The sequence below is a fragment of the Schistocerca americana genome, chromosome 7 (assembly GCF_021461395.2).
Source record: "Schistocerca americana isolate TAMUIC-IGC-003095 chromosome 7, iqSchAmer2.1, whole genome shotgun sequence".
In the NCBI taxonomy this organism is placed as follows: Eukaryota; Metazoa; Arthropoda; class Insecta; order Orthoptera; family Acrididae; genus Schistocerca; species Schistocerca americana.
In genome coordinates this window covers 108,336,482-108,349,404 of record NC_060125.1, presented here as the reverse complement: position 1 = coordinate 108,349,404, position 12,923 = coordinate 108,336,482, and the positions used below count along the sequence as shown (strand labels likewise).

At 41.9% G+C, this 12,923-nt stretch overlaps 1 protein-coding gene across 3 annotated transcripts in view; it reads left to right on the top strand.

The window, feature by feature from the left end:
* The window catches only part of LOC124621952 (OTU domain-containing protein 7B-like), a 103,586-nt gene extending 91,315 nt beyond the window's left edge, over positions 1-12,271 (top strand). For 2 of the 3 annotated variants that reach the window (XM_047147471.1, XM_047147473.1), the window contains exons 11-12: positions 1,285-1,451; positions 9,622-12,271. In XM_047147471.1, the coding sequence (XP_047003427.1) occupies positions 1,285-1,451; positions 9,622-9,700 (246 nt within the window). In that variant the 3' untranslated portion in view covers positions 9,701-12,271. The remainder of the gene's footprint in view (positions 1-1,284; positions 1,452-9,621) is intronic. The other variant, XM_047147474.1, reaches the window with a different exon arrangement.
* The last annotated feature ends 652 nt before the right edge of the window (positions 12,272-12,923 follow it).

Sequence of the window (12,923 nt, the reverse complement as noted above, 5' to 3'; positions counted from 1 at the left end):
TCCATGCAGTCACCAGATGATTTACAACTAGACCAGTTTTTTTCCAGATTTCTGGGGCAATGCCACTAACATTTTGTAAAATAAGATACTGCAAAACCTAATAATTCCTATCTCCAGTATAAGCAAAGACCACTATCAGACATTCAAGTTAGTGCTGAATTAATGGAAATAACTCATATGAGTTGTAGAGGTAAGAGGGGATGGATATAATTTGCAGGTTTCAAAAGTGAACATAGATATAAATGACAGAATTCTTGCAACTCTGAGAATTGAATGACACATGGGTTATCTTCACTCATCATCTCATTAGACTTGATACAGTGAGCACAACCAACATTGCTGACGGTTCCTCGAAGAGGACTACAAGGGCAGTAGATTAAATATTTTGTTGGCGAACCCAGCAACCAATTGGAATGCTGAAAGGTTTTTTTTTTTTTTTTTTCCCCTCGCCTTTTATATTTATGTGAATAAGTCTGTTACACCCAGTTTTACTGAAACATCACTGCATTGACTCCTTTCCTTTGACAACAATAAAACTTCCTCTGTGCAGTGGTTTTGTCCTTTGCATAAAACATAAATTTAAGGCAGTTATGGTGTTTATTTTGCAAGATTTCTCCTATGGAAGGAAGAGCAGCAAATATCAACAGTTACGAAAGGATTTCACTGCCAAGGGAAAGGTATTTACTATCACTTTAAGAGCAAAAAAACATATTATGCTCACAGATTGCCCAGTCACTGCTTGACTTGTTGTTTGTCTACTGTTTGCTCTGTCTCAGTTTTATCATCCATGATTGTATTGTTCCACTGTACCTATGTTACTGACCATGTTTTACAATTCTTCACCATTCTTTATTGTTGTTGTTTCCATTTCTGTTGTAGCTTTCCTTTTATAAACTGTTACTGTAACAACAGCATCTTGCTGTTCCTTTTCATCCCTCCAACCAGATAGATGTGTTTAGTAGCAGGTGTTAATAATTTATATTGTAGAGAAAAGTAAATTGTCAGGTGGGGAAAGGCATAACCCTGTATGAATACAATATGTATGAAACATGATGATGGAATTGGAATAGATTTTCATTTCTAGGGCGAAAACTGACAGTACCCAGTTCAATAATATTTAATTACCTGGTAAGTGAGGAGAGGAAAAAATCTGTTAAGTGAATCTGTGAAATTAATTTTCGATTTCCCCCAGAAAGATATATCCAGATGTCACTGTGATCTCTGTTTATAGTGCTCATGCAGAATAAAATATATTATGTCATATACATATGTATTTGTGTGCAGGAAATAGTCAGTGGGAGACACACACATGTGGCAACACTGACTTCTCCACAACTCCCGAAAGCCGGCCACGGAGTGGAACTGCCACATGTTGAAAAAGCTGGCACTCCGTGTAGAAATAATCACTGCCATTTCTATGGCTCGCCAGACTCTGACCACTATTGCTCACGGTATGTACTCATGCACTTCAGATGTACTGAGCTCTGTAGCATTTCATCATTATACATGAACTTGAGTCCCTGCTGCTAAGGTGCTGTTCTCGTGCATACTTTATTTCTTAAGCTGATAGTATGTCACAGTAATGTCTATGGGACAGAACGCAAGCAATTTAGTATGTTCACAGGTGCAGGAATCCAAGTCATGCAGTGTCCATAATCTTACGGCTTTTAGATGCACCATATAGCAAGCCCCTATTAAAATTTTTATTAGATATTGTTGTCGAAGAAACAATACCACGTAAGTGACTCTGTATCGATGTGCCGTGTAAATACAAAAGTGCATGCAGCTACCGCACACTGGTATTACCTGTTAGTTATCTCTGTATATTGGAAAGCAGTTTTGTCTCAAGGCTTCAGTTGACTGAAGTGAGTAGATTTTTTTCTAGACAATCTTTTCATTGCAAGTGAGTTTGTCACTCCCTTCGGAGTAGGGTATGACAGTGCAGTTTCATTTTATGTAAGAGTGATTGACTGCTGCCAGCCACTACACCAGTCACTAATCCCCAGTAAGTCTTCCTATATTTTGCTGCTGTAGCCTTCTAAAACTGAATTATCTCAACAGATAATGGCATCACCCCAAACAGCCTTATAGGCCTTTTGATGCTTCAGTTAGGTTGTATTTCATTTTTTTGCAATTACACAGAAATTAAAATATTTTACTTTGTTCAGCTTAATTTTCATTGTAAAAAATTGCAAGTTCATCATTCTATAATAAAAGCAAGTGTGTGTGCATTGACGGAAATCCAGAAAATCAGAAAAGCCAGTTACGTGGTATTGTTCCTTAGATGACAATATTTTGGTACATTCACTATCAAGTTGTTTGTCAGTTACACATGTGAGAACTAAAGTTACTGGACAGTGGGCATAATATGTTGTCTTGAAGTTTGCAGATGACGCATGAGCCATACACCAGCCTCCTCACTCAGGTCACTAACTTGCTAATACAGAACCTCATGACTCAGCTGAAGTCTGCTATTAAATGAAATTTTAATTACAAAAATTGGACCAGTCAATGGCAGGCATATATTTCCTGTTACAAATGTATGTACTTACCCGTTAACCCCAAACCTTTTCATAAGATCTTGTGAAGCAGGCTATATAACAGCGAAGTTCGCAATTGCTCTTTTGAGTAGGGACATTTAAGCTTGGTATTTGTTTTGTACAGTACAAAAGGAGTGAGTCATATTTTTGAATAGACATTCACCACTTTCTGCAGCTGTACAGACTAAAACTGCACTGAACTCTGATGTATATGCAGTCATCAGCTATGTATGGATGCCTAACAACTCTGCCTGACAAGCTATGCATGTACTCCATGGCACAAATGCACCTCCCTCCAGTATTTAAACAATTAAGTATTTTGAGTTTAGATTAACCAATGTGGAGACAGGAAATCACAGGAGCAACTGAAATAGCGCATTGCTTCACTGCGATTTGCATTTATTGTAAGACTTGATAACAGACCAAGAAAATGTCACATGTTACACTTTACAGATAATACCACTAGAATAATAATAAACACCTGATTCAGTTTTCTACACTTTAGTTAAAGTTCAGCAGGGGAACACACTTAAAGTTCTCCCATAAATATAAATATGTGCGTATGTGCATTAAAGAACTGGTTATGAAACAGTCCTTACAACATCAAGGCAGGCACATTCCATGTAAAGAGAAAATAATTAGCAAGTTTACACATTGACTAGAACATTAAAATGAATAACAGGAAAGTGCACCGTCCACAACACCTTAAGGTGACAGTTAACCTTCAATAAGTTCCTTTCTTTCCAATATGACATTAAGTACAGCTCAATAGTAATTAAAAATTTTAGATTCCACCCATATATATATAAACGCATATACTCACATAAGCACAATTACAAACTGGTGGAAAAAAACAATAAATTGGAAATTCACAAATCTATACTCAAAGCAGCCACACTCCATCCAATCCCCCCAAAAATGGCAACTTAATGGCTACCTAGAGTAACAAATTAAGAGTAGCATGCTTATAGATTGACTAGAATAAAGGAATAAATAACACATACATGGCTTCTGACGGCTAACAAACTATGTTGGGCTATTGAGCAGTGATTAATTTAAAATAGCCACAACATACACTAACCAGGTTAGCGGCTTATGTAAAGACAAGCATTGAGCAAGGACCCTGGTCAGAAGGCAATCAAAACTAGCAGGATTTCCTTACACGAAAGACGTGCCAACACATCAGTTCATACCCCAGAATTAACTTAAGAACTCCGTCGTCAGGTCACGAGTGGCCTACCGGGACCATCCGACTCTCGTGTCATCCTCAGTGGAGGGTGCAGATAGGAGGGGCTTGGGGTCAGCACACTGCTCTCCCGGTCGTTATGATGATATTCCTGACTGAAGCCGCTACTATTCAGTCAAGTAGCTCCTCAATTGGCATCACGAGGCTGAGTGCACCCCGAAAAATGGCAACAGCGCATGGCGGCCTGGATGGTCACCCATCCAAGTGCCAACCACGCCCGACAGCGCTTAACTGCGGTGATCTCAGGGGAACTGGTGTATCCATTGTGGCAAGGCCGTTGCCCCCAGAATCAACTAACGCAACATAAATCATTGACACAATTCAGATAATATTTTAAAACAACATACTTAAATACCTTGGTTTACCACAAGCCTTAATTAGTAAACAGATTAGGCACTGTTATTGAAGCCATGCAAATGAGGTAGCAAGTTAAGGTCTACAGTTCTACTTTGCCATTTAAAACGTGTCGTGATGAGGAAAAGGAAGAATCCAGCTAATTAACTGAAAGACACTACTTGGATTCAGTATTTGACGGTGCATTCAAAATCAACAAACAAAGGTGAGAGTCAAGTTTACACTCGCAAATAGTTCACACAGAATGTGAGCATAAGGTGGACATTAAATGAACTGCTCCTGGCTCAGTCATTTCCACACCGATGAAACAAATAATCTTCGCCGAATTACTGTAGATGTTGGAATGCCCAGTTGCTTGCAAATAACGCCAAATAATGATCAAGACGTCTTATTTTAAGTCCGACGACATCCATAGGATAGGAGTTTCAATGGATAACCAGCCCTCATCCCCTTTGATCCATCTGCTTCCAAGACAGTAACATTGGCTGCTATCACGGCCTTAACGATGCATCACACATGACGCAAGTCATGCCAAACGTCAACAAAATGGCATGGCCGCGTGTATGCTCCCAGATGTCCTCAATTAGAGTTCCTCCTCCAGACCGACGCTCTCTCGCAAATGTGGCAGGCAGCCGGCTGCAGCAATGCCACAGTGCCCTCTGGCTAGGGTAAGGCGACAACAGAGCGTGAAGTGGGAGTTTGAAAAGGAACACGCTACAGACAAGGAGGAAATGCGGAGAACCAACCGTGAAATTTTGCCATGGTTCACTCCATAAAGTAAACCCAGTCACTGCAACAGAGAAACATTCATAACTGGCTTACTAAACAACTGATAGATCTCTGAACCAAAGGTACCATTTTGAGGTAAAAGCTACAAAATGTAGTCTGAGCTACATGATTATTTTATGGACACAGCCCAAATAACAGTAGTATTTGTGAAATGAAAAGTGGGAATGTCAAACATTTTAAGTGAAATTTTTTTCACAAAACAAGTTTTCAGCAGTAGGGTGTTCTCAGTACCCCACTGCATATCTTTAGACTTATTCCATGTTCCGTAGCATAGAAAAAAATGTTTTAAGAATGCATTACTAGATGCTGTGTGGTCTTTGTGCAAAGCAGTGCTTCCCTCTGGAGTTCAAAGCCCTATGTGTCAAGGCCTCCTCCATTTAGTTTATGCGCAGCCTGGAATGATTTGAAGTGGTAACACACAAGTTTTTGGTGAGTGGGCACAGCTTTTTGAGCTGCAAATAGATGAAAATGAAATGTCGTGTGACTATAGCCTCCCGTCAGGCAGACCATTCACTGGGTGCAAGTCTTTCGATTTGACGCCACTTCGGCGACTTGTACATCAGTGGGAATGAAATGATGATGATTAAGACAGCACAATACCCAGTTCCTGAGTGGAGAAAATCTCCGATCCATCTGGGAATCGAACCCAGTCCCTTAGGATTGACATTCTGTCGCGCTGACCTCTCAGCTACCGGGGGTGGACTGCAAAGAGATTTTAGAACTATAGAGAAGCGAAGAAAGGTAAGCAAAGCCTTTGTTCTGCAAGATTTACTCAAGGTTGTTGAATCACCTAAAATTGTTATACCATTCCCTGTAATTCCAGTGCATACAGACGATGTCTTTGGGTTGGAATATGTTGCTGATATATTGTTGTTTATAAAGGTATGAGAGATCTCTGAATGCAGTTTGATCAAAGTGTCTCAACTCATCCATCTGAAATAGCTATTCAAAATACCTACACTGAAACAGAAGAAAGGAAAAATGTTAATGTATTCAAAAGAGGAAGTGCTATGTGTGATGCACACTGCACTGCAGTTTGTTTGAAAAACCAACCATATTTATTAGTTGTAAAACTGAAAGACCTGTTGAAAACATTTTAATTTCTTCCTCAACAACACAAGAAGGTTACAGTAAACTTTACCACAAGAATGGAGCTGGAAAACAGAAGTTAATACTGAGAGATCTTTACTTAAATCTAGCTTCGTTATTCTTGTTAAAAACAATTAAGATATGAGAAATGGTTTCGTTGACTAATTCTACTAGTTAAAACATTACTGCTCTGTCAGTAGGTTTTGGGATTTGTACTCTGAAGACAGTCTAAAATACTCAGTATGTCATTATAGACTGTACCTTGTTTATCTATGTGAAATTTTAGCATTGTAATTTGTGTTTCTTGTGTAGATACGTCATCATAAACTGTCTCATGTCTTTTAAAATCAGTGTAAATACAGCTAGGAGCTCCTGTTAGTGTTGTCTGGACTGTCTGAGCACTTTTGAGTTGTCTGATGATGGCCTAGAAAGGTGAAAGCTGGTTTGCAATGAAATATAAAATAAATGTTGTAAATATTGTTGTTGGGTTCAAATTAATGATATGAATATAATAGAGGGAAACATTCCACATGGGAAAAATATATCTAAAAACGAAGATGATGTGACTTACCAAACGAAAGCGCTGGCGGGTTGATAGACACACAAACACAAACATACACACAAAATTCAAGCATTTGCAACCCATGGTTGCTTCATCAGGAAAGAGGGAAGGAGAGGGAAAGACGAATGGATGTGGGTTTTAAGGGAGGGGGTAAGGAGTCATCCTTCCCTCTTTCCTGATGAATCAACCGTGGGCCGCGAAAGATTGGAATTTGTGTGTGTGTGTGTGTGTGTGTGTGTGTGTGTGTGTGTGTGTTCATGACCGAAGTCTCAAGTCATCGATACGCACATAAAAAAGAAGAGAAGCTTTCTAGCTTTTGGAAAAATCCTTTAATGGGCTAGAGTAGTGAGTTCATGTGGGGACTGATAGTGACAAAGACATGGAGATGTGGAATGGGAAGGGGTGGAAAAACAGACGGGGTGTGTCTGGGGTGAGGTGTTGGGAGTGGGAATAACAGTAGCATAAATGGTGTCTTTGCCTCGGTGCAAATCATGAAAATAACATCAATGATTCAGAATTGGACAAGGATTTGGGTTACTGGAAGGCTGTAATGTTCCCTCTTGATGGGCCATAAAAAGGCTGGCATAAGATCGTGCCATGTAAGTGATTGTAGTCACTGATTTGTCTTCCACACAAAGGAGGATAAGTAGCTGTGTGTAGAAGGTTTAAGGAAACAGATAATGGATTTGGAGTCGGAATGATGTTCGGAGAGGTAGTGTTCGATAGTAGCAAGGCTGTGGACATGAGGGATGTTGGTGTCCGTCTCCCCCTCCGTCCGTCCGTCCGTCTCCCCCTCCGTCCGTCCGTCCGTCCGTCTCCCCCTCCGTCCGTCCGTCCGTCCGTCTCCCCCTCCGTCCGTCTCCCCCTCCGTCCGTCCGTCCGTCCGTCTCCCCCTCCGTCCGTCCGTCCGTCCGTCTCCCCCTCCGTCCGTCCGTCCGTCCGTCCGTCCGTCTCCCCCTCCGTCCGTCCGTCCGTCCGTCTCCCCCTCCGTCCGTCCGTCCGTCCGTCTCCCCCTCCGTCCGTCCGTCCGTCCGTCTCCCCCTCCGTCCGTCCGTCCGTCCGTCTCCCCCTCCGTCCGTCCGTCCGTCCGTCTCCCCCTCCGTCCGTCCGTCCGTCCGTCTCCCCCTCCGTCCGTCCGTCTCCCCCTCCGTCCGTCCGTCCGTCCGTCTCCCCCTCCGTCCGTCCGTCCGTCCGTCCGTCCGTCTCCCCCTCCGTCCGTCTGCCCCTCCGTCCGTCTGCCCCTCCCTCCGTCCGTCCGTCCGTCCGTCTCCCCCTCCGTCCGTCCGTCCGTCCGTCTCCCCCTCCGTCCGTCCGTCCGTCCGTCTCCCCCTCCGTCCGTCCGTCCGTCCGTCTCCCCCTCCGTCCGTCCGTCCGTCCGTCTCCCCCTCCGTCCGTCCGTCCGTCCGTCTCCCCCTCCGTCCGTCCGTCCGTCCGTCCGTCTCCCCCTCCGTCCGTCCGTCCGTCCGTCCGTCTCCCCCTCCGTCCGTCCGTCCGTCCGTCTCCCCCTCCGTCCGTCCGTCCGTCCGTCTCCCCCTCCGTCTGTCCGTCCGTCCGTCCGTCCGTCTCCCCCTCCGTCTGTCCGTCCGTCCGTCCGTCCGTCTCCCCCTCCGTCCGTCCGTCCGTCCGTCCGTCCGTCTCCCCCTCCGTCCCTCCGTCCGTCCGTCCGTCCGTCTCCCCCTCCGTCCCTCCGTCTGTCCGTCCCTCCGTCCGTCCGTCCGTCCGTCCGTCCGTCCGTCTCCCCCTCCGTCCGTCCGTCCGTCCGTCCGTCCGTCTCCCCCTCCGTCCGTCCGTCCGTCCGTCCGTCCGTCCGTCTCCCCCTCCGTCCGTCCGTCCGTCCGTCCGTCTCCCCCTCCGTCCGTCCGTCCGTCCGTCCGTCCGTCCGTCTCCCCCTCCGTCCGTCCGTCTCCCCCTCCGTCCGTCCGTCCGTCCGTCCGTCTCCCCCTCCGTCCGTCCGTCCGTCCGTCCGTCTCCCCCTCCGTCCGTCCGTCCGTCCGTCCGTCTCCCCCTCCGTCCGTCCGTCCGTCCGTCCGTCTCCCCCTCCGTCCGTCCGTCCGTCCGTCCGTCCGTCTCCCCCTCCGTCCGTCCGTCCGTCCGTCCGTCCGTCTCCCCCTCCGTCCGTCCGTCCGTCCGTCCGTCCGTCTCCCCCTCCGTCCGTCCGTCCGTCCGTCCGTCCGTCTCCCCCTCCGTCCGTCCGTCCGTCCGTCCGTCTCCCCCTCCGTCCGTCCGTCCGTCCGTCCGTCTCCCCCTCCGTCCGTCCGTCCGTCTCCCCCTCCTCCGCCCCTGCCCGTCCGTAATCCTCCCTATTGTTGTTTTAAATTACTTACATACATTCTTTTTATATCTGAAATATTATTTGTAACATCTTTCCATTATTCTGGAAGTAGTTATTTGTAGTTTAGCCTTATATAGAAGTGAAACATGTACAACAGTATTGATGGCAAGAGAATAGAAACTTTTGAAATTTGGTGGTACAGAGGAAGGTTGAAGATTAGATGAGTAAAGTGAAGTGGGGAGGAAAATGTCAGATAAAACTTGATTTAAAACAGAAATTAATCAATAAGACGTATCCTGACACTTCACGGCATAATTTATTTCTTAATGATGGGGAGTGGGGAGGGTGGCGGGTATAAATTTTAGGGGGAGATCAAGATTTGATGACAGTAAAGAATTTATGTGGATGTATGTTGTGGAAGTTCTGCAGAGATGAAGAGGCTTCCTAAAGTCAGGCTGGTATGAAGAGCTGTATCAACAAAATTTTCGGGTTTAAGAGCACTACAACAGCAACAGTTTTACATAATAAAGAAAATCATGATTTATAGATTTGCATTGTCTGTCGTGTGTGAAATTCATTTGGCTTAGTAATTAAACAGCAGTTCCATTTTCTCTTCAGTGTCTTAAGAACATAATAAGTGATAATGGAGCAGATGAATATAAAAATAAAAAAAAAACAATAATATGCTAATGATGAATGTGGCCCCCTTCTTTTTTAATCTCTCAATTGTCATAAGTATTTTTGTAACAGAAGAAATTTTATTTTACAGATGCTATCGTGAGAACACAGTAACTGGTGTGAATACAGCAGCAGTGCGCAGTCTGCAAGTACAGGAAGTCAATCGATAGTGCACCATACTCACTTTTGTTCCTTTGCATCCCTAAAAGGGACTACAACTATGTGTAGCTGTACTGTAAATAATGTTAATGAGCTTTAATGATGGTCAATATTCCCTGAGAAATTGCTGCATACCATTTCGTAGATAGCATATTTTTAAACATCTATTTTCATATCATCGGAACTATAGGCATTTAGCATTACATTTGCACTTGCATAACTTTGATTGTAGCCAAAGTTGTGTGCCAGAAGTTACGTAAGATTAATACATAGTTGCTGTCAGTGGCAGATATGAAGCCTGTCCATGTTACTGAAGCACCTGCAGGTTTCAAATGAGTACTGCAATCTTGTGATTGGTGTGTTTATTCAAGCATCCTCTCAGAAATCAATTTTTGTTATGATGTTGACCGTAACATCACTTTGTAATGGCCTTAGACAGATTTATACTGGTATCATGTGCTATGCATAATTTGATACTATATATTGAAAGTGAATATGAAAGTATTTGTGTGTTCAGATAATTTTCATTTCGTGTATCTGTTGTTGTATGGTATATAAAAGTAACATGTCTTGGTACTCTGAGTCAGAATGGGTAACTTCCTAATCAACTTTTACAGTGCAGTTATTTAGTATCTCTCTTTTGTTTAAGGAGTTTGTGTGAAGTTGCAACTGTAATACACTTCTTTGTAACTTGTAGCAGATGGAAAAACTGTGCAGTGTTGTGCACTCACATGATTTACATATTCATTATGGTTGTTGGAAGAATTGTCCATCACTGGGCAAATATAATATGGATCAAAGGTAGTGTGGCAAGTTTAGTGGCCCAGAAAGTACTTCAAAGCTATTTTTAAAAAGAAACTATTTAAAAAAGCTTGTCTCTTGATTAACCCTTAAGGCATCTACCTACCTTATAGCAACTTAACAGGGTATTGTTATGCTCTTTAACCTAAAATATATTTTAAGAAGACATGTGCCTGGAGAGCTTCTTATTGTGATAAAATAGGTTATTTTGAATATCCATATACACAGTTTTGTTCCTTTTAAATCTTGTTTGAATATTAGAACATTAGGATAAATGTTAGCATTTGTACCTGAGTGGTGTTTACACCTGCCACATGTCAGGTGATATAAATTTTTCTTATTTTTATTGTAAAGGACCATTCAGTCCTTTGTGCTGTTCCAAGCAAGGAAAATTTGAATGTTTTAGTGACTTAGTCATAATTTTTATTATAAATTTTCATTCACTGGTAGTATCAGGCTTTTAAATGTTGCTTATAAAGCTTGATTTTGTGTTGTTGAACTTTTTAGTTATTCTGAATAGTAAAGAAATATGCAGTAAGTGGCAATCATACTGCTTTTGTTATCTAAGTAGTGAAGAACATTAGATTAGCATTAGTACAATGTCAGATGCTCTGGGTATTTTTACAAGTGTTTTAATACTTTTCTACTTAATGTTTAGCTGTAAAAAAATTTTTGATTTTATATTTGTAATGTATGTAATGAAACATGTGAATTTAATCTGTGATAAGACAATGAGCATTACACAATAAGCTTTTAAAATGTTGCATGTAATTAAGTATTAATAGGAACCTCAACTTGAGGGTATTGTCCTTGCCATTGGACATTTGCTTGAAAATGAACCAATCTGTTTTGTATTGTGTAACTGTCTTCCAGTTTTAAATATTGAAAACAATTTGTTGTGTTTTACTTGGAGAATGTATTATGATGTGTTTACAACAAGTGTCCTGACAATATAAATTCCAAAACTGACCATAGCCATAGCTAAAGATATGAGATCTCCTCAGCACACAACTGGAATTAGTATTAAGATGATCTCAAAAGAGAATTACACACACAGTTTAAGATTTAAGAGACTGTTAAAAGTAGTTGCTGTTAATTTTTATAGTGTGCCCTGATTATGTATCATGCTAACAGTTTCTTAAGGGCTATATTGAGAAGTGTAATTTCTGGAAGACAACTGCAACAGATACCATTCAATCATGAATGTTCCAATTGTATGTGTAGCACTGATTTATTGGAATGGACAAGGAATTTTGAAGAATGTGGGCAGCAGAAATGGGACTGAAATGAGGTGTATCCCATAGCAATAACTGGCTGTGACAGCTGAGGATGCTGTAGTCGTTTTCTTTTCTTCCCTGTAGAATTCCCTCTGATCAATTTCAAATATCAGATATTGTGCAATTGTGTACTTTCTATACACCTTAAGAAAGTTTTGGCCTCTAGGTATTAATTTTTCTTATAGGTTTTGATGGAATTTAATTCAAATTTGATCCTGGCTTGTGTATGATTCTACAAATTCCTGAAGTTATTGTGGGCTTTTTCTCCACTTCTTGTGTCATTTATTAAGTGTCCTTTCTTTGTTGTTTAGCTTTCTTCAAAAGGAGATGTCCAGCCCTCTTTTCCTATTGTGTATGAAGTGTTTCTTTCTTTGTTGTTTAGCTTTCTTCAGAAGGAGATGTCCAGCCCTCTTTTCCTATTGTGTATGAAGTGTTTCTTTCTCTTTGGGGAAAGCAGAGAAACAGCTTCAGAAAGTGTGGTTATGTGTAGGCAAAGAGTGGACCTGGGGGGGGCGGGGGGGGGGGGGGGGGGGGGGGGGGGGGATGATGTTTGTGCTTTCAGTCAATGAATAGAGTGCTGTTTCATGCAGAGATGATACAATAATCTTAGGTGTTATAGAAACATTTAATGTAACTTCAACATACACATATTAATGTAGTTTCAGCATGTTTATATTCATACCAGTAATAGATGTCTCAGCTGCAATTTATTACCAGTACATGAGCAAGCTTGATTGACATTGCTTCTAAATCAGTTATCATTAACAGTAATACAAGTTATATAACTCGAGTGCCTTCATCTATTTTTCTGACAGTTGCTTTTTTAAGTTTGAAAAACTTTTGGAAAGTAAGTCATTGTTAATTTATACTATGGATAGTAGATAATTAAGTGGTTGTGAAGCATTGTGCAATTTAATGTATCAGCTTCATGCAAGTTCCTGTGAAAGGCTGATTTATTTCAGACAGGAAGAAATGTTTCTTTAAGAACTCTGGTCTGTGATTCTTGATATGTATTTCACTGAATGCAGTAATCAGTGAGTTCTCAAACTAGAAAATGTGTTCTCTATTTGGAATTCCGAGCCATATATAAGTTTTCTATTTCACTTGCTATAGAGATACACAACTTTAATCCTGGTGTGTGTGTGTGTGTGTGTGT